Source organism: Sus scrofa, chromosome 6, assembly GCF_054392235.1.
Source record: "Sus scrofa isolate SSC_HxYL_T2T_F1_AM1 chromosome 6, Sscrofa_HxYL_maternal_Yorkshire_Landrace_v2.0, whole genome shotgun sequence".
Classification (NCBI taxonomy): Eukaryota; Metazoa; Chordata; class Mammalia; order Artiodactyla; family Suidae; genus Sus; species Sus scrofa.
Genome location: NC_139388.1, coordinates 15359434 through 15377722, shown reverse-complemented (window position 1 = coordinate 15377722; position 18289 = coordinate 15359434). Strand labels below are relative to the sequence as shown.

Sequence of the window (18289 nt, the reverse complement as noted above, 5' to 3'; positions counted from 1 at the left end):
TGTCTGTCCGAAAGGCCTTGGCGCTAAAGCTCAACATAGAAGTGGGTTTTGGTTCACGGTTGTTTGTGTTTTGGTTTTTTTTGTTTTTGCTTCTAGGGCTGCACTTGTGGCATATGGAGGTTCCCAGGCTAGGGGTTGAATCGGAGCTGTAGCTGCCGATCTATGCCACAGCCACAGTCACGCAGGACCCAAGCCACATTTGTGACCCACACTGTGTCTCACAACAACGCCAGATCCTTAACCTACTGAGTGAGGCCAGGGATCAAACCCGTGTCCTCATGGATCCTAGTTGGATGTGTTTCCGCTGCGCCACCACGGGAACTCCCACCGATACTGTTCATCTGGGTAAGTCTCTGAATTGCCCCCCTCCCGCTTTGGTTGTCGCCTGCAACCTGGACTTCCTCAGCTACCTCTCTCTTGACAAAGGCCCTGCTGAAGTTGTTTTGCCGGTTTCCTCATTAGCAGAATGAAAATTTGAAAACTTGGTTCCCCCACTGTTCATTGAGCACCTCCAGGGTGCTGGGCACCTTACCCCCGTCTGCTTAACACCTCAGCCCCATGAGACGCACCTGCCGGTTGCGGGGTGGCAGAAGTGAGTTCTCACTGTGTCCTCTGCCTCGTGCGGTCGTACTTCCCTGGTACCTCGAACTCCGCAAGAGCACATTAGTCACTCAGAACACAGCCCAGTGTGTGTCATCGGGTCTGAGCTTTGCCTTTGCTACTTAAAAAGATTCGACTTTAGGCAAATTAACCCCACCGAGGCTCAGTTGTCTTTTCTTGATTGTTAAAGGGGAGTAACTGTCTCTCAGCGATTGTGAGCTAGAGCAAGATGATGCCAACAAAGGCTCCCCTAGCTCGGTCCTGGACCTGGCACAGTGAGCAGTCCATGCGGTGTCCACCATGGGGTAAGCCACGTGGCCTTCTTGAAGCTTGTCTCCTTATCTGTTACATGTGAATAAGAAATCTTGACCTGCTGCCCTGACAAGTGGTAGTAATTACAAGTTTTGCTAGAACATTTGGAATGTTCCGGAGTGCTGCTAAAGTGATTGAGAGGCGCTGAATCTCGGGAGCAGTATCGTAGCTGGATCTGGGCATCAGAGAAGCCAAAGACTTCATTTCCCCAAGCCCAGGACCCAGACGTGGAAAATGATCCACTCAGGACACATTTCAGGGAATAAATTCTAAGTGAGAATAGTTGGGGGGGGGGGGAGTTTCGTGGGAGTTAGGGTGGGAAATGGGTTGATTTTTTGCTGCATCTTATCACTCAGAACTGTGGGGGACTCCAGCCATGGCCTCAGGGCTAAGATAGGGGAGTGGAGGCACCATTCCGGGGCATGGACGTTTGTATTTTAACCTAGCTATGTTGATTTCTAGTTATTTTCCTCCAAGCTTTAGTTTTTGTAGAAGTATAGTTTAGATATCTTCCCATTGCCTTTTTTTTTTTTTTTCTTTTTCTTTTTGGTCTTTTGACTTTTTAGGCCCACATCTGTGGCAGATGGAGATTCCTAGGCTAATCGGAGCTGTTGCTGCTGGCCTACACCACAGCCACAGTAACTCGGGATCCAAGTCGTGTCTGCGACCTACACCAAAGCTCATGGCAACGCAGGACCCTTCACCCACTGAGTGAGGCCAGGATGGAACCCACATCCTCAGGGATGCTAGTCAGATTCATTCCCACTGAGCCACGACTAGAACGCCTGTCTGCAGTTTAGTTTTGATCCCTTGCCTTGGATAGGTTCCATAAGAATTAGCAATAGGGGAGTTCCCGTCGTGGCGCAGTGGTTAACGAATCCAACTAGGAACCATGAGGTGGCAGGTTTGATCCCTGCCCTTGCTCAGTGGGTTAACAACGAGAGCTGTGGTGTAGGTTGCAGAGGTGGCTCAGATCCCGCGTTGCTGTGACTGTGGTGTAGGCTGGCAGCTACAGCGCTGATTAGACCCCTAGCCTGGGAACCTCCATATGCCGCGGGAGCGGCCCAAGAAATGGCAAAAAGCCAAAAAGCCAAAAAAAAAAAAAAAAAAGAATTAGCAATAGGAAGGGTTTAGGCGAGGGAAAAGGTCATAGATTCCAGGGAGAAGAGTCAGCAAACATGCAGGAGTAAAAATGGCCAATAAGCGTCAGTGGAAAATGACGTCAGCTTAATTTCTGTTAATAGACACTTTGGCATACATTGAAACAGGCTTCCGTTTGCTGATTTCTTATTAACTATATAGATTCGAGAGTCCGAGATTTATGTCAAAATTGCTGTTTTTAGAATGAACCAAAACTTGCCTTGAATTTATTGAGTTCAATCTAACTTATGAAAATAAAACATGGAAAAAAAAGATAAGGAAAAAAGGAGTTCCCGTCGTGGCGCAGTGGTTAACGAATCCGACTAGGAACCATGAGGTTGCGGGTTCGGTCCCTGCCCTCGCTCAGTGGGTTAACGATCCGGCGTTGCCGTGAGCTGTGGTGTAGGTTGCAGACGCGGCTCGGATCCCGCGTGGCTGTGGCTCTGGCGTAGGCCGGCGGCTACAGCTCCAATTCAACCCCTGGCCTGGGAACCTCCATATGCTGTGGGAGCGGCCCAAGAAATAGCAACAACAACAACAACAAAAAAAAAAGACAAAAAAAAAAAACATAAAAAATAAAAAAAATATCTTCTAAAAAAAAAAAAAGATAAGGAAAAAAATACCCTTTATAAGAACATGTATATTTCTAGTTGCACCTGACATGCATTGAACATCTGAGTCTAGTTGTAAAGTATAAGGACAGCTTTCAAACTTTAGATTAAAATTATTGAAAGAAATTTATTTTTGAGATTCGGTGTTAATGATCTGTTACCTTATGGAAACGATTCAGGGTCAGGAGAGATTACAATCAAAATGGAAAACCTACTCTGTAGGGCGCTGGAAGGGATGCAGAAATAAAGAAGCCTCCAAGGAAAATCAACGGCTTTATCTTTGCAGGCAGCTGAATAACACAGTTAAGAAGTTGGTGAATTTTATTTCTCACTATTTGAAAGCCTCATATTTCAGGAAATTATAAAGTACTTCAGGAAAGTGAATTCCAGTCGAGTGACTTGACACAAAAAGAAACTGGCTTGGAAAAGCGGCAAAAATCATTTTCTCTGAGCCCTAACACAGGGATCCCGAGAAGGAACAAGCAGGCTGAAAGCACCTGCCCTCAGGCACCAGGGATCCAGCCTCCGGCCTCCGGCCTCCGGCCTCTGATGGAGAAAGGCTTCCTGGGACCCATGAGGTTACTGTGTGGTCACCATACACTGTCCTATGGGCAGGAGAGTTGTCCTCCGGGAGAGAGTCAGAAGGTAATTTCTCAGCTGGAATCTCAACTGGGATTAAAATCATTGCTCTGGGATCAAGCACAGCTCTCGGGGGGTGGGGGGTGGAATGGCATGTTTTTCTTAGTGACTTTCGTTGGGACAATCAAGATATCTCTCCTGTAAACACTGAGCCAAATCATAACTGTACGATAGGCAAACTTAGATGTAGGCTTTGTAGCAAAGGCGGAGGTATTTTTTTCAAGCTCTCAGCCAACAAGACATTGATGGAAAAATGGGATGGTTGTCTAGCTTTGCACTGGTGCCAAAGGAAGCGCTCACAAAATCAAGAATGTCAAAACATTTGCCTCATGCTCGATTTTCATGGACCCGTCTTTTTGAGAGAAGCAAGGGAGGTGGGTTGACTTTTAGGTTCCCGAAGAAGACTCAGAGTGTTCCAGACCACAGGTATTCCGGTGCGTCCGCGTAGCCTCTGTGCGGTTCTCGGCTGGCTTGGTTGTGCTTCTGTTCCCGGTAGCCCCGCAGGGCCAGCACCACGCTGGCACCGTACATCATCACCAGCAGACAGGCAAAGGTGGCTGCTGCTCCATCTGTGCCTGCCAGCTGGCAGTTCATCCAGGTGAGACCCTTGCGGGCATAAACCCTCTCTCGTGTCCTGCAGGTGTCTGTGGCATTGATCTGCAAGGCCGCGTGGAGGTAAACACCGATGCCCGCGCAGTAGCCCACTGCTGCCAGGAGGCTGAAGGCGGCCTCCAGCAGGAGCCACCTCCTCGGCAGTTTGTTTAGACTCTTGGCTCCTCGGAGTAAAACACCCATGGTGAGGACACCCAGCCCCAGAGAAACAGCCACGCCGCCGTATATCAGTGGTGCCCGGAGGATCGTGTACTGCTGGTCCAGCTGCCGAACCTGCTCCAGCTCAGTGCCCTCAAACGGTGAGTAATAATTGTTCCCAAAGCCGCCGCCGCTGGCAAAGCTGGCGCTGAATCCCGCAAGGACAAAGTAGGAGGCCACGATACACATGAGAACCATCCCATTCAGTATCACCTCCACTATCTGTATCACACCTAGGAGGAGAGAGATTGGGGATTTAACACTGACAGCACTCGCCCAGGCAAACTCCACGGTCAGACAAGAGAAACAGTACCTGATGCTGGGGACACGGTCGGATTCAACCATAACATCCTTGGATTTTGTTTTTTATACTCACATTGGAAAAATCTAAATTAAGATTTTTTAGATTTGGCGTTCCCGTTGTGGCTCAGTGGAAACGAATCTGACTAGTATCCATGAGGACGCAGGTTCGATCTCTGGCCTCACTCAGTGGGTTAAGGATCCTGCATTGCCGTGAGCTTCCATGTAGGTTGCAGACTCGGCTTGGATCCCGCGTTGCTGTGGCTGTGGTGTAGGCCAGCGGCTATAGCTCCAATTCGACCCCGACCTGGGAACCTCCACATGCTGCAGGTGTGGCCCTAAAAAGCCAAAAAAAAAAAAAAAGAATTACAGAGCTGGAGAACAGATCCATGGTCTTCGGGGGATGGGGATGCGTGGGGGAGGGGGGTGACTTAGGGGAAAGCACTAGGGGTGTCGGATGAGGGGCGGCAGTTCTGTGGCTGGGCGTGACGGTCACATGAACCTACACATGTGATAAGGCCGCACAGACCTACACTCACACCAACCCGAGTGCATGGAGAACTGGCAAAATCCAAACAAGCTCTGGAGGTTGCCAGTTTCCTGGTTGTGGTACTGCACTATCGTCACCAGTGGGGAAAACTGGGTTAGGGGTATGCAGGATCTCTCCTATAGTAGCCATGTTTTGTGCGTCTATAATTATTTCACATTTTAAATGTGTTAAAAAATCAAATAGACATAAAGTGGTATAAATTAAGGAAAGTCACCCATGTCCCTAACTACCCTGTTCTCTGCCCCCAGTCACTTTCGTTATTTTCCAGTATAACTTTCCAGCATTCCTTGGTGCAAGTAAGAATACTGAGATCTGAATTTCATCCTCCTTTCCCTGGATGTGTCACACGGGAGCAGGCCGCACGCACCACTCTGCATCATGCATTTCTTGTTTACTCTTCCTAGAGAGGTTTCCAGATCAGCGCCCACCATGTGCACACGCTGTTATATGGCCTCAGCCCTGTCGTGTGGATGGACCAGACTGTTTATCGGGGATCCTCCTGCTGGATACGTGGCCTGTGCAATTAGAGGGGTTCTTGCAGGTTGAAGGAACCCACAAATGCCATGGGGCAGCAGAAGCCAACAGGTATATGGAGTCGAATGTCTTCTTGTCCATCACTGACAGAGACCCCAGCCTCTTAGGCGCATTCCTGGGAGAAGGCCTCCTGTCATTCCCTCGGAGGTCAGAGGTGAGGGAGAAGCGTATGGACCAAGAGAGTGGGAATGCCAGGCTCACACGCCCGCTCTTTCCTGCCTCATGCCCAAGGCACTGACTCTAAGCCTCAGACCCTTCATCTGACAAGTGAAGATAAGGCCTGTCTGTCTTATCCCACAGGGCTAGGGTGGGGCCCAAATGAGAGTAAGTGCGTGACGGGTGCCTGGAGAGAGTCATAAAGTTCATACAACTGGATGGCGATGCTCCCCAGTAAAATTTATACAATGGAAGCAATTATTAGTAAGAGACATAAGAAGAAATGGGACAGGAGTTCCCGTTGTGGCTCAGCAGTAATAAACCTGACTAGTATCCATGAAGACGCGGGTTCAATCCCTGGCCTTGCTCAGTGGGCGGGGGATCCGTTGTTGCCGTGAGCTGTGGTGTAGGTTGCAGACTCGGCTCGGATCTGGCATTGCTGTGGCTGTGGCTGTGGTGTAGGCTAGCAGCTACAACTCTAATTCAATCCCTTAGCCTGGGAACCTCCATATGCCATGGGTGTGGCCCTAAAAGAGACAAAAAAAGAAAAAGAAGAAATGGGACAAATTTATGAAAAGCGTGGTTTCCCAGAAATCAGGAAACCCTCTAATACCCAAGGGGGCATCATGATGTTTATCACTGGCTGCTAAAGACCAGCGTCTAACACACTCGGGCAACAGCTATGGGCTTGCTGACCCCATCTTCTGCTGGGCCCACACACATTCCTAGGCGGTTCACGGGACACTGCAATTAACAGCTCTGCTCTGACGGTTGAGAAGCTACATTCCTCTAAGTTAAATCTGAAAATAACATCAGACCAGAACTGCCCACTCTCCACCCAGGCACCATAAGCTACTGGCTACTCTCCCTACTGCAGGGCAAGCGAATTGACCCGGACACCCCTCTAATTCATGGCGAGTCGCTGTCCTCCCCCCGCCCCCCCGCAACACCTTTCTCTGCCTTGGCGTCCCCTCCGGGTGCAGGTTAACGTCTCACCCTGAAGGGGAGCAGAAATACTGTGACCACTGCAGAGTATGGACAACCTGGACATTCCTCCTGGGCCAGATTCTGCCAAACGGCAGCCACAATCCATGCAGCTCATGCCTGATAGGCTGCGGTGTGATGTATCTGGATCTTGTCCACCCCCCTCCACTGACCACAACAGTCAGGAGTGAATGGCCCGTTGCCGGGTCCATCGATGAAGGAATATGACCACTGAATATTACCAGAGTATTGGACAGGCCTGACCTGGCTTCACTGAAAACCTCAGATGGGCTCAGGTACTTCCAGGTATGCTCACGGACATCTGGAGAAAAGCGTGGCTACCAGAGCTAGCAGTTTATCCCTACAGTGGGATGGAACAAGTCTCTGGAGAGACAGCAGAAGGCTCTGTAGAGGGAAGCAGAGACTGAAACAGACAGGAGACTTTTATCATAAAACAGCACCTTTTTGGGTGAGGCTGCCTTTGTGGCTGATCGTTTAATATTCTGCTTAATTATACGCCTACTATCTGCCTTGTCACTGTAAATATGAAAAAAACGGAGGGGAGCAACTCAAACTTTTAAAATTTTTTTCTAAAATAAAACTAGGAGTTCCCTGGTGGCTCAGTGGGTTAAGGACCTCGTGTTGTCACTGCTGTGCATGGGTTTAATCCCTGGCCCCGGGGAATGTCTACATGCTGCAAGCACAGCCAAAAGAAAAATTAAAATAAAACTAATATGTGTGCAGTCAAGTCCTACATAAAATGAAACAAAAATCTCCTCTCCAGAAGCAAATACTATTATTTCTTATATATTCTTTAAGAAGTTTTATAATAATTTTCAAGCAAGAAAATGTACTTCCTTTTCTAAATCCAAATGGAACTCACCTTTTAAACATAATAAGTACGGAAATTATACTGTAAAGGTAAAGAGAACCATCACCTCCAAAAATAAAATTTTTCTTTGGATTTTTATTGGAGTCAAACAAAGCAAAGAACAGATTCACTTGTACCAAGAATATGTGGTAATGGGCCACAGGTCATAATTAACCATGTAGTAAGAACCCATGAAATTGGCCACAAGTAGCATTCTTCTGCTGGGAAAGATTTTACATTCTTTAATTTGGGATGGATCCTGAATTCCAGATGTTGAGTCGAATTCCTCATACAATGGTATATTTACAAGAGGACAAAACATTTATTGAGCTTTCAAGCCCATTGTGAGGAGCTTGTTAGAATAGCTTCTTTGCAACCCAGTGGACTTATCTGATTCCTCCTTTCTCAGCCCCCGCCTCCCTCCAACTTAAATCTTACAGAAATAGTCTCCCCAGCATCCCCACTCCTGCCATCCAGAGCCTTCGGGAAGCAAAGGACCCTGAGAGTTCAGTAAGGAAAGCAATTCGAGGCTAATCAGCCTGAGCCAGTTGTATTTAGAGAACTTCGGGCTGAAATACTGTTTCCCATCCATGTGGCTTTTCATGAACTCTGAGGATACGGTTCTTCAAATTCACTTGATTATCTCCCTTTATTTACTGAAGTCTACTTTGCTGCTCTCAGGCCTTTTCCTTGTGGGTTTTGGGCTCCAGTTTTGGTTAGTGTTTGTTCCTTTGTTTGTTTGTTTAAGTAATTTTGGCGAGTCCCTCATCAACAGAGGGCTCCAGAACCAGGGCTTGTGACACCAGGCAATGCTGCCTCACGTCCCCAGGAGCCAGGCCCAGCAAACCAAACCGTCCTGTGGAGAAGTAACAGGATCAGGAAGCACCACCACAAAGTCTTCCGGGAAAACCAGTAGGTCAGCCTAACTTCCATCACTCACGTTGGGCAGCGCGTTTTAAAAAGCCTAAAATTCCAACATTTCCGCAGGCTTCTCTTTCAGCCTCTGGACCTTTCTGTAAGCCCGGAAGGCCAGCACAGCCCCCAGGGCAAAGATCCCAATGCCCAGGACAGCAAAGAGTCCAGCTCCTATGTCTCCCCCATGGAAACTGCAGCCGAAGCCACTGTATCCTTTGCTCTGGTAGAGCGCCTCCCTCTCCTGACACACGGGAGAGGCGTAGGCAGCGGACAGGTTGTGGAAGTAGAAGTACAAAGCGGGGATGTAGGCGCAGGCGACGAGCATGCCCAACAAGCCTTCGACCACCAGCCACAGGGGACAGTGCCACGGGACCCGCAGGACGCCCACAGCGATGAGGAGGCAGCAGAAGGCCATGAGGGCGCCACTGCAGGCCATGGCCACGGTGACCGTGGGCAGCTTTAGCTGGTAGAACTGGACATCCAGCTGCTGGGCTTTCTCCCCATCAGCACCGCTGAAGCCACTGTAAGCCCCTCCATACTGGTAGTAGTAAATGCCCCCCAGGCTGGTGATGCCCGTGTAGCCCCCCGTGGAATTGTAAGACACAGAGCTGCAGGCCAGGATCAGCAAGTTCAGGAGAACCTCCAGCATTTGGCAGCAGGCTGCAAAAGAAGGGCGTGTTACTGTTTTTGGAGAGGCCGTGCTGCACGCGGGGACTTGCACCTGGAGGCCAGTCTTCCCCGCGGCCGCTCACACGGCGGCGGCCGGCTCTTTACTCTGCGCTCAGGGAGGCCTGGGCAGCCAAAGCTTCCTGATGAGCAGGAGATGGTGGCAGGGAACTGTGGTCTCCAGAAATGATGTTGAGAGTACGTTGGGCCAAGAAGGGCAACTCTCCAAAGAGCAAAGCAGCCCCACGTGGGCCGCGGGGCGATGTGGGGAGGATGTGTCCCGTGAGCGGAAAGAAAGGCATCCTATCTAGACACCCTAGCGCTCCCCTGCCAAGAAGACTAAAAAACAGCTATGCCCTCTTTGGATGTGCTTTGGGGCCAGCTTCACTTTGAAAGAGGAAACGTCTCCAAGGGTGAAGGGAATTGCAACATAGCGTTGAGAACATAAACGATGAAGTCGGAAAAAAGCGTGGAAGTTATCCATCAAAATGTTAACCTCGGTTTGTATGTATTAGAAGTGGGAAAGGGTAGGTTAATTAAACCTAGAAGGCTCACTGAATGAAGCAGCAGAATTGGTTGTACTGTTCTTAAACTTTAATTCAACGAGTATGTTTTAAAGTTTACTTTTGTTTTCTTTCAGTTTCCCTAAAGAGCAGATCTGGGCTATGATACTTCCCAGGGCTGGATTTTTTTTTTTCAGAACCCTCGGCAGCTTTGTCTTGGGCAGTGAAACAGCTTTAGCTCTTCCACCAAAGTGGGCTGCTTTGCTTAAAGTCAGCTTTATTGTGATCCAACTCATATACAACAAAAAGATCTGCATTAAGCATACAGCTTGATGAATTCTGACAAAGAGCTATGCTGTGCAGTCATCAAGATATAGACTGTTTTCATATCTAGAAAGTTCCCTGGTAACACGTTGCGGTGAACTTCCTCCTCAGGCCACATGCTCTCCACCATCAGGAATTAGGTTTGTTTTTTCCTAAGATTTCATGCACATGGACTCATACAGTTATATACCGTCTTGTGTGTGGCTCCTTTTTCTCAGCGTGATATAAAGTTGGGTGCTTCTGAGCTGGGAGGTGAGGTGCTGGTACAGTTCTAAAGGGTCACCTGACTGTAGGGTCAGGCCGTCCTATCTCCCCGGCTCTTAAAGAACCGCATTTGTCTTAGTATGAAGCTGTGTTACACCTGTGCATTCCCTAATTGAAACCATGTCCTCTCACAAATCAGCTTTACACTCTGCAATTTCCTCCCCAAATGCAAACAAATTATTGATTTCTTCAATTATAAAAGTAATGCACCCTGATGGTCTTTTTGTCTTTTCTCGGGCCACTCCCACGGCATAAGGAGGTTCCCAGGCTTGGGGTCGAATTGGAGCTGTAGCCGCCAGCCTACACCAGAGCCACAGCAACACAGGATCCGAGCCGCGTCTGCGACCTACACCACAGCTCACGGCAACGCCGGATCGTTAACCCACTGAGCAAGGGCAGGGACCAAACCCGCAACCTCATGGTTCCTAGTCAGATTCGTTAACCACTGCTCCATGATGGGAACTCCAAAGCCAATGTTGGAAAATCTTGATAAAACAGAAATATACATTGTAAAAATTATCTAAAATCCAAACAATAAAAATAACCACTGTTACCACTACTTTCTCTTCTGGACTTTTTTTTTTTTTTTTTGGCTGCACCCATGGCATGTGGAAGTTCCCAGGCCAGGGATCGAGCTTGTGCCATGGCAGTGACCAGGGCCACAACAGTGACAACACTGGATCCTTAACCCACTGAGCCACCAGGGAACAAACACCTGTTCTGGACTTTTCTACCACATGTGCATACTTTTTGCTGTTGTTCATTTGCTTTTAGGTAAGAAGAGGGTTCTAGTCTCTCTACTTTATATAACCCATTTTTCCACTTAATATAGTGTGAACATTTTTTCTCCCTCAGCAAATATGTTTCCTTAATATTTTCACTTTTTAATTTGTTATTTTATTTTGGCAGTGCTCATGCATATGAAAGTTCCTGGGCCACGGGTTGAACCTGCACCACAGCAGTGACCTGAGCCACAACAGTGACAATGCCAGATCCTTAACCCACTGTGCCACCAGGGAACTCCATTTTACTTCATATTTTTAAAGGCGGTGTAGAATGTTAAAATGAATTTAAATAATTCCAACATAAATGACATTTAGGCTTTTCCTGATGTTTTGCCATTGGGAGAGATAGATGCTATGTATTTCTTAATAGAGTTTGAGGAGAACAGAGGCTCCACAAGCGCTATTTCTGCTATAACGTTAATAGAATCAGAAAGCATCAGGGCTAGAGGAGAGGTCTGGTGGCATGTGCTTTTAAAAAGAAAGGCCTAGAGTCTCTCTAGGCCTTACTTGCCCCTTGAAAGGATCTGGTTCACTGAGTCAGCATCTCTCTTTACTAAGAAGCAGCGGTGCATTTTAGGTCATTCCTTCTTCTGATTCTGGCTGAATCCTTCAGATCTGTTAATGAGTTAACACTCTGAAAGTCAACTGAAATCTTAATATAAGCTCAGTCAGTTAAGCAGTGGGTTAGGGTATTAAATAAACATATAAATGGGGTGGAGCATGCAATTTGAGAGGCCGAAACCTCACAACTATCCCTTGGACCCTTTTCAGGGCGACCACAAGTCCATGCCATTGACACTGAGAAGCCATCTCCAAAACCGCAATGCCAGGCTCTGTGTGACAGACAGCACCCCTGACTGCAGAGATCACAGCCTTTGGGGAGAGAATGAAATTAAACCTTTAAGGCTGCTTTGCACCTAAGGCTACAAGCTGAATGCAGACCCCACCCTTTTATTTATTTATTATTATTATTATTTTAAATACTTTTCCTGTTACACTGGCACAGCACTCCTTTTACAAGCTTCTCCCTCACTGTTGGAGCACAAGGGTCTAAAGGGAGAGGAAGAGGACAGAAGGGAAAGGAGACGCTGTTCCAAATGCAAATTGGGAGGAGCCGGGAGGGGAGCAGACCGGTACCTTCTTCCCAGGGAACTGCTCACTCGTCACTGGTCCCCCCTGTTGTTTCATGTATTACTTCATAATAAATGAGCACAATCCATGCATGCCCAGGATTTCGTGATCTGATATGCGCACTCGACATTTGCACTTGGTTTTTATCTGATCTTTATCCTCAGCCTTTAAAGATGTTAGTAGCCGAGGAGTCATGCCTGTAACCATGAATTCGGGGTTTATCTCTTTTTGTCAGTGTCCCTTGGACTTCCTCACGGTGACTCAGCCCCAACTGCAGGGTCTCCCCAGGAAGTTAGAGCCACAGCTGCCTACCCTTTTTGCCAATTTGTCGCAGGGGGATGTCATTTTACCAATGAGGAAAAGAAGTCACAAAAAATCCCCTCTAAGAGGAGGCTGAAAACCTTCAGGCGACCTCTACCCTGGCATGCAGTTCCTGCTTGCGACAAGTCCCCGGTGTTTAAGGGCTGTGTCTCTGCACACAACACAGCATTGTGTATTTATATGGGTCCCTGCACATCCAGAGATCTTTTCTAAGCCTTCATTTGTTAGCTGCTGCTGTTGAATCATCCTTTCACTATCTCAACTCAGAAACCCAACCTCTAGGCCCAAAGCCAAATAGCCAGAAGCAATCAAAGCTAAATCAAGGTGTGTTTTGATGGGGTCCCCTGGCAAGCTCTGCCCTCTCTTGGTAAATCAATCACAGAAGAATACCTCTACAGAGAAACCTGTTAAGCAGCCTCGGGCTTCTTCCTACTATTTATATCATCCAGAGAAGGTTAAAAAAGGAAGGGAGGTCGGAAAGGAAGACAGGCGGAAAGAAAGAAAGAAAAGAAAGAAAGGGAGGGAGTGAAAAAAAGGGGGGGGAGGGAGGAGGAAGGAAGAAAAACAGAAGAGAAAGAGATCAAGCATGTAAACCATTTCAGGCCTTAGCGTCAGAGAAGCTCTTAAGTTTCAATTCCAGCTGCTCATTTAACAGTTGTGTGACTTTGCGTAACTTATTGCAACCTCTCCCTGCCTTAGGAGCTGTTGAGAGAATTAAAAGCAACAGGGTGTGCCCAAGTGTGTAAATGAGAGTGAGGATTCTTGTACCTGGATTGCCTGGGGCTCATCCGTCAAAGTCCTCCATAATTCCGTAAGAGCGAATTTCATTGTAATCAGCCTAAGAGATATTTTCAGGTATTAAGTTCCCTGATTTCTCTCCCTTAGGCTGAGAACTTTTCCCCCTTTAGTCACAGGCAGCCTAGGAATATTTCTCACCAAATCCTGTGAGCCATAAGGGCTCACGCTGACAAACCAGATTTTCTTCTTCGTAGGCAAGGGCAGCCTGGTGCCAGGGTGGGAACGCTGGGAAACCACATTTGGCGCTGACACATGGTATCGTGTACGTGTTCTTAAGGGTGTGTTTTCTTTTGTTTCTGTTTGTTTTCAATGAAACAGAATAGGATAGACATTGTCAGTGTACTTGGTATGTGATAGGGTCTTACTGTTTCAGGCTGTGTGTGCGTGTGCGCGTGCGCGCGCTCAGGGGCACACACGTGAACTCGTTCTTAGTGTAAAAGGTATTTCTTACTGTGGGTCTCAGTCGACAGCACTTAACAGCCGTGAGGGCGTGTTTGGGCATCCACTGTCCTATCCCGGGGCACGAGCTCAGCCTGGCTCCCATCTCCAGGTGCTCTTCCTTCTCTAACGCTCCTGGCTCTGCCTGCGGCTCCACCTGCAGCCTGAAAACTGCAGCCACGGCTGCCTCGCCAGACCCGGGGCACATCCATCTCCATTCGAGGAGAAACCCGGGAAAGCCAGCCGCCCCTTGCAGACAGGCCTACCTTTTCTAAGCAAAGGGGAACCTCATGCCTACCTTTTCAATCAAAGGGGAAGCAAAGTATGAAAATGAAAATGCTAGAAACCAAAAGGAAGTCTGCTTGAATTTTCATTTCACCAGCTCGGACCCCTTCCAGAACCGCCAGCAACAGTAAGTAAATGGTTGAACCACCTTCCACATGGCTCACCTCTCCCGGTGCACAGGTATCTGCACTTGTGGCATTCCAGGAGTCCTTCAGCCTCTGACTGGTAATATTCCACTTCCTCTAGCCCAGGCCCAGGGTTCGAGAGCTGATATCTCCCTGAAGTGCGTTCACTATAAACAAACACAAACATGGCCATTAGCGGGCTTCACATTCAGGAGCTTGCTTGGCAGTAGAACTCAGGACACCTCATGCTGGGTCTGGACATTAAAGAATGTGCAGGACAGAAAATCTGGGGCAGTATTTCGTACTCCAGAAAAATTTTCTGGCTCAGTGGCTCCACAGGGCATCCAAATACTTGGCCCAATTCCTCTAAGGGCCTCACTTATCCGTGTAATTCTGAGCCTTGCCTTGGATGCTGGCAGCTGCCTAGGGGGGCTTTTCAGTTCAGTGAGGAGGAACAGGCCCTTTTCAAAACTAGTTTGCATTCACAGGACTCTGATGCCCAGGCTGGTATTCTCTTCCTTCCCTTGTTATTTTGGCAAGAATTGAATCAGAAATATTTCTTAAGGTTATGGGTGGTACCATAACTTTGGACATTCTTCATAGCTCACTCTCTTCCTTTGCCAGCCCGACTCCTGCAGGAAACATTCCAGAGCCCAATCAGGGCCCTAGCTCTATTCTCTCTGAATCCGTCCCTCAGGAGTAGCTCACGTGCTGCAATTGGCTGGTTTGCTTGTCGGTCACCTCGAGACTGTGGACACTGTGAGTCGATCTCTGCTGTCTCTGGCCCTACCTCCCATTTATTAAATAAATGCTTGTTATGTGGAGGAGAGACAGAAATAAATCGCTCTTGGTTTCAAACCACCTAGTGTCTTTGAGCAAAAGAAGCAAACATTCCCTTCACTGGCTTTGGGGCTGGGACAGGGTGGGGGGTGTCGAGCAGGGGGATCAGGACACCAGTTTAGACGAAAACCTAAAACTGAAGCTCTGGGAAGTTCCTGTGTGGGGCAGCGGGTTAAAGATCTGGCATTGCCACAACTAGGGCACAGGTGGCAACTCGGGCACAGGTTTGATCCCTGGCCCGGGAACTTTGACCTTTTGTGGGTATGGCCAAAAAAATAAAAACAAAACAATAAACCTGAAGCTCTGGATTTTCCCAGGTCAGGCACAGGCAATGCAGTGTGGCTTTCGGCAGGGACACAAAAGCTAGTGCCTGTGTTTGGACACACCCTTTATCACCATTTGGCTAGTTAGTTCTAGATAAGGTAACATAAACTCAGGATAGTAGCTTTCCCGCTGTGTGGACACAACCCGGAGAGAGACTGGGCTTAAGCCTCCAAGTCCCATAGCAGAGAGGATCTTGGACTCCTCTTAGGAATAAGGGTAGGTGTCAAAAACCAGAAGCAGTCTTTACTCCAATACCTGGCTGTCCCCTTCTTGGCCTGGCACCTAATCTGAGCATTCAGTAATATGTGTGGAGTTGGATGGAATGTGCAACGAAGAAAAGACCACCTCCTGAGTTCCCATTGTGGCTCAGTGCTAACGCACCCGACTGGTGTCCTTGAGGATGCAGGTTCAATCCCTGGCCTCGCTCAGTGTGTTAAGGATCCAGCATTGCCACAAGCTGAGATGTAAGTTGCAGATGTGGCTTGGATCTGTTGTTGCTGCAGCTCTGATTCAATCCCTAGCCTGGGAACTTCCATATGCCACAGGTGCGGGCCCAAAAAGACAGACAGACAAACAAACAAACAAAAAACACCTCCTTAGAAGGGGGGTGGGTGTCATCCAGGACCACTGCCTCTCCTCAGTCTCTCCCAGATCACAAAGTCTTCCAGAATATCATGATGCTCTCACCTCCAGGCCTTCCAGGAAATTTGTTTTACCAGGTAGGGTTGACAAGGTTCCTTCATTCAGGAGGGTAGATTCCGAAACAGTCGTGGGATCAGGCTGAGGCTGCCCAGAAAGACCTCCCTCACAAAGGGGCGGGGGAACTGCCCTTTGGGGCTGAGTTTTCCGTACGTTCAGTTCTTCAGCTAAAAGTGTTGCTTCTTCCAGCTGTCTGGTTTTGAAATACATATATGTTCCTGAGAGGGGTTACACATTAAACTATGAATTCTTCATGGGTCTGACTTTATTAGGCCGGGGCTTCCAGGGAATGAGACTTTGGGTTTTGAATCACTGGACAAGGGTGTGAAGCTCCAGGGGGCGGTCCTGTGGTCACAGGACGACAGGGAGGAGCCTCAGGTTAACCCCACCCACCCAGCCTCCCGCCCACCCCTTCCCATTTCTAGTCCTGAAGTCCTTTCTTCCTCTTTACCTGGTCCCCGGCTGTGCAAGGAGGCGGGGGGAGGGGGGTGGTTAGGGGGGGCGTTCTCTGCTTTGTTAATCGTTCAGGTCCAGAAGCGAGGACACTGTAAGCTTTTCCTTCCCTCCCAGATCCCCTCTAAGAGCTCAAAGGGGAGGAATCGCACTTCCTTTAAACCCACTTCCAAGGACAAGTCTCTGGGGCGTAGAGCAGCGCAGGCGGGCCTCAGACCGAGGCTTTCTCCCGGCCGAGGTCAAGCCCTCTCCCACCTCACCTTTCTGGTCCGCGGCGTTCAAGGCCCCCCTTCCGCGAGGATGGTGGCTTCGGGGTTTCCCAAGGCGCGGGCCAGGGTGGCGGGGCTGGGTCCCAAGTCGGCTGCCGGGGTCCGTCCCGCGTCCGACTTGGGCGAGATTTTTCTGGGACTCTTTGTTCACTTCCACGATGGTCCCCAGCCCTGTGTCTGTCCTGGTGGGAGTGTCGGTCCCTTTCCCTGTCGCGGTCCCTCCTTTCCCTGTCGCGGTCCCTGTCCCTTCGCTCTCCCCCGTTTCTCTCCCTTCGTGGGTCCCCAGCTCTGTCCCACTGTCGCTCGGGGTGGCGATCTCGGTCCGGGCGAGGGTGCCGGTCTGGATCCCGCTCTCTCGGCCGAGTCCGGGGCTCTCGAGTCCCCGACGTGCGTTCCATGGCCGAGTTCCGCGTCCCCGCCCCAGAGCGACCCGAGGGCAACAATCCACAAGTTTCCCCGGCAGGTGGCCAAGCCCGGGGGCGGAGCCAGGTGGGGCGGGCCGCTTACCTGCGCGCACGCGCCCTAACCCCGCTGAGGGCCAGGAGGCGTTCACCGGCAGGGTGCGCCCCTGAGCGCGGCCAGGGGTCTGGGCGCGAGCGTTCCGGGGTTTGGTGGGGTCCTGGAGCGTCGAGATGCTTTACACACCTGGGAGAGACCTACCGCCCGCCCTCCTGCCCGTCTGCTCTGAAGTATCCACTCCGTTACGTCTGCAAGACGGGCGGCCTAGGGAACTGAGCTCGCAGCTAACAGCTTGGGTTTTCTTTGCAGCGTGGACCCATCCATTCTCTCACCCATCCATCCACCCGGCCACTATCCTTCTCTTCCTCCCTCTCCTGTTATCCTCCTAACAACTGTGTTGTAGGGGACTTGAGGCCAGTTTATTTATTACAATAGTCCTGGACTTAAACTTTTTTTTTTTTTTAATGATGAACCCCACAGAATTGGCAACCTTTTGGCAAGTAAGGATATTTTAAAACATACAAAATTACCGTCTATTAATGAGTTCTTTCAACAAATATGTTTGAGCACCTAGCCTAGCTGTCGCTGGAGATAGAGTGGTGAACTCTGCTAGTAATGCACCCATTCTAGAGTGTGTGGAAAAGGGAGAACAAGCAATAAAAAAGAAGACAATCTGACGTGTAAACTGTGACGAGGAGGGCAGGTTTCTTTATATAGATCTGGAAAGGGGCCTTTGAATTGAGTCCTGGATGGTGAAGCAGCAGATGCTGTAGGGTTTCCGTGGTGAAGAATCTGCATTTTAATCGTAAGAGTGATGGGAAGGCATTAAAGTGTTTTGAACCAGGAGAGTGAGTGACTTGCTCTGATCTATGTTTTTAAAATAAAGATTACTCTGGCTTCTGTGAGGAAGATGGACTACAGAGGCCCAAGAGTAAATTCAGGAGATGAGTTAGGAAGCAACTGGAACAGTCTAGGTGAGAGCTGGTGGTAGCTGAGTTGATGAGAAGTGGACAGATCTAGGTTGTGGTTTGGAGGAAGACGTACAGGATGGGTGGATGGAGGTATCCTTTTTAAAAAATATTGAGGTAGGAGTTCCCGTCGTGGCGCAGTGGTTAACGAATCCGACTAGGAACCATAAGGTTTCAGGTTCAATCCCTGGCCTTGCTCAGTGGGTTAAGGATCC

General features: G+C 49.1%; 1 protein-coding gene across 6 annotated transcripts; it reads right to left on the bottom strand.

The window, feature by feature from the left end:
- Window positions 1-2770: 2770 nt before the first annotated feature.
- On the bottom strand, window positions 2771-17092 carry MARVELD3 (MARVEL domain containing 3). Of its 6 annotated transcripts, none has more exons than XM_084958192.1 (4): window positions 16639-17092; window positions 15914-16118; window positions 14102-14229; window positions 2771-4345 (listed from the first exon to the last, which is right to left on the bottom strand). In XM_084958192.1, the coding sequence occupies exons 2-4, from the start codon at window positions 15967-15969 to the stop codon at window positions 3708-3710; spliced, it is 822 nt and encodes a 273-aa protein (XP_084814318.1). In that variant the 5' UTR covers window positions 15970-16118; window positions 16639-17092; the 3' UTR covers window positions 2771-3707.
- Between the last annotated feature and the right edge of the window lie 1197 nt (window positions 17093-18289).

What these genes read in the sequence shown, in the direction of transcription:
- MARVELD3 (XM_084958192.1), bottom strand. Translation starts at nt 15,969, where the DNA reads ATGAAGGAACCTTGTCAACCCTACCTGGTAAAACAAATTTCCTGGAAG. An exon ending in ATTTCCTGGAAGGCCTGGAG is followed by an intron (nt 14,230 to 15,913) that starts GTGAGAGCATCA and finishes GTTTGTTTATAG; the next exon opens with TGAACGCACTTCAGGGAGAT. An exon ending in ATACCTGTGCACCGGGAGAG is followed by an intron (nt 4,346 to 14,101) that starts GTGAGCCATGTG and finishes CTCTCCTCCTAG; the next exon opens with GTGTGATACAGATAGTGGAG.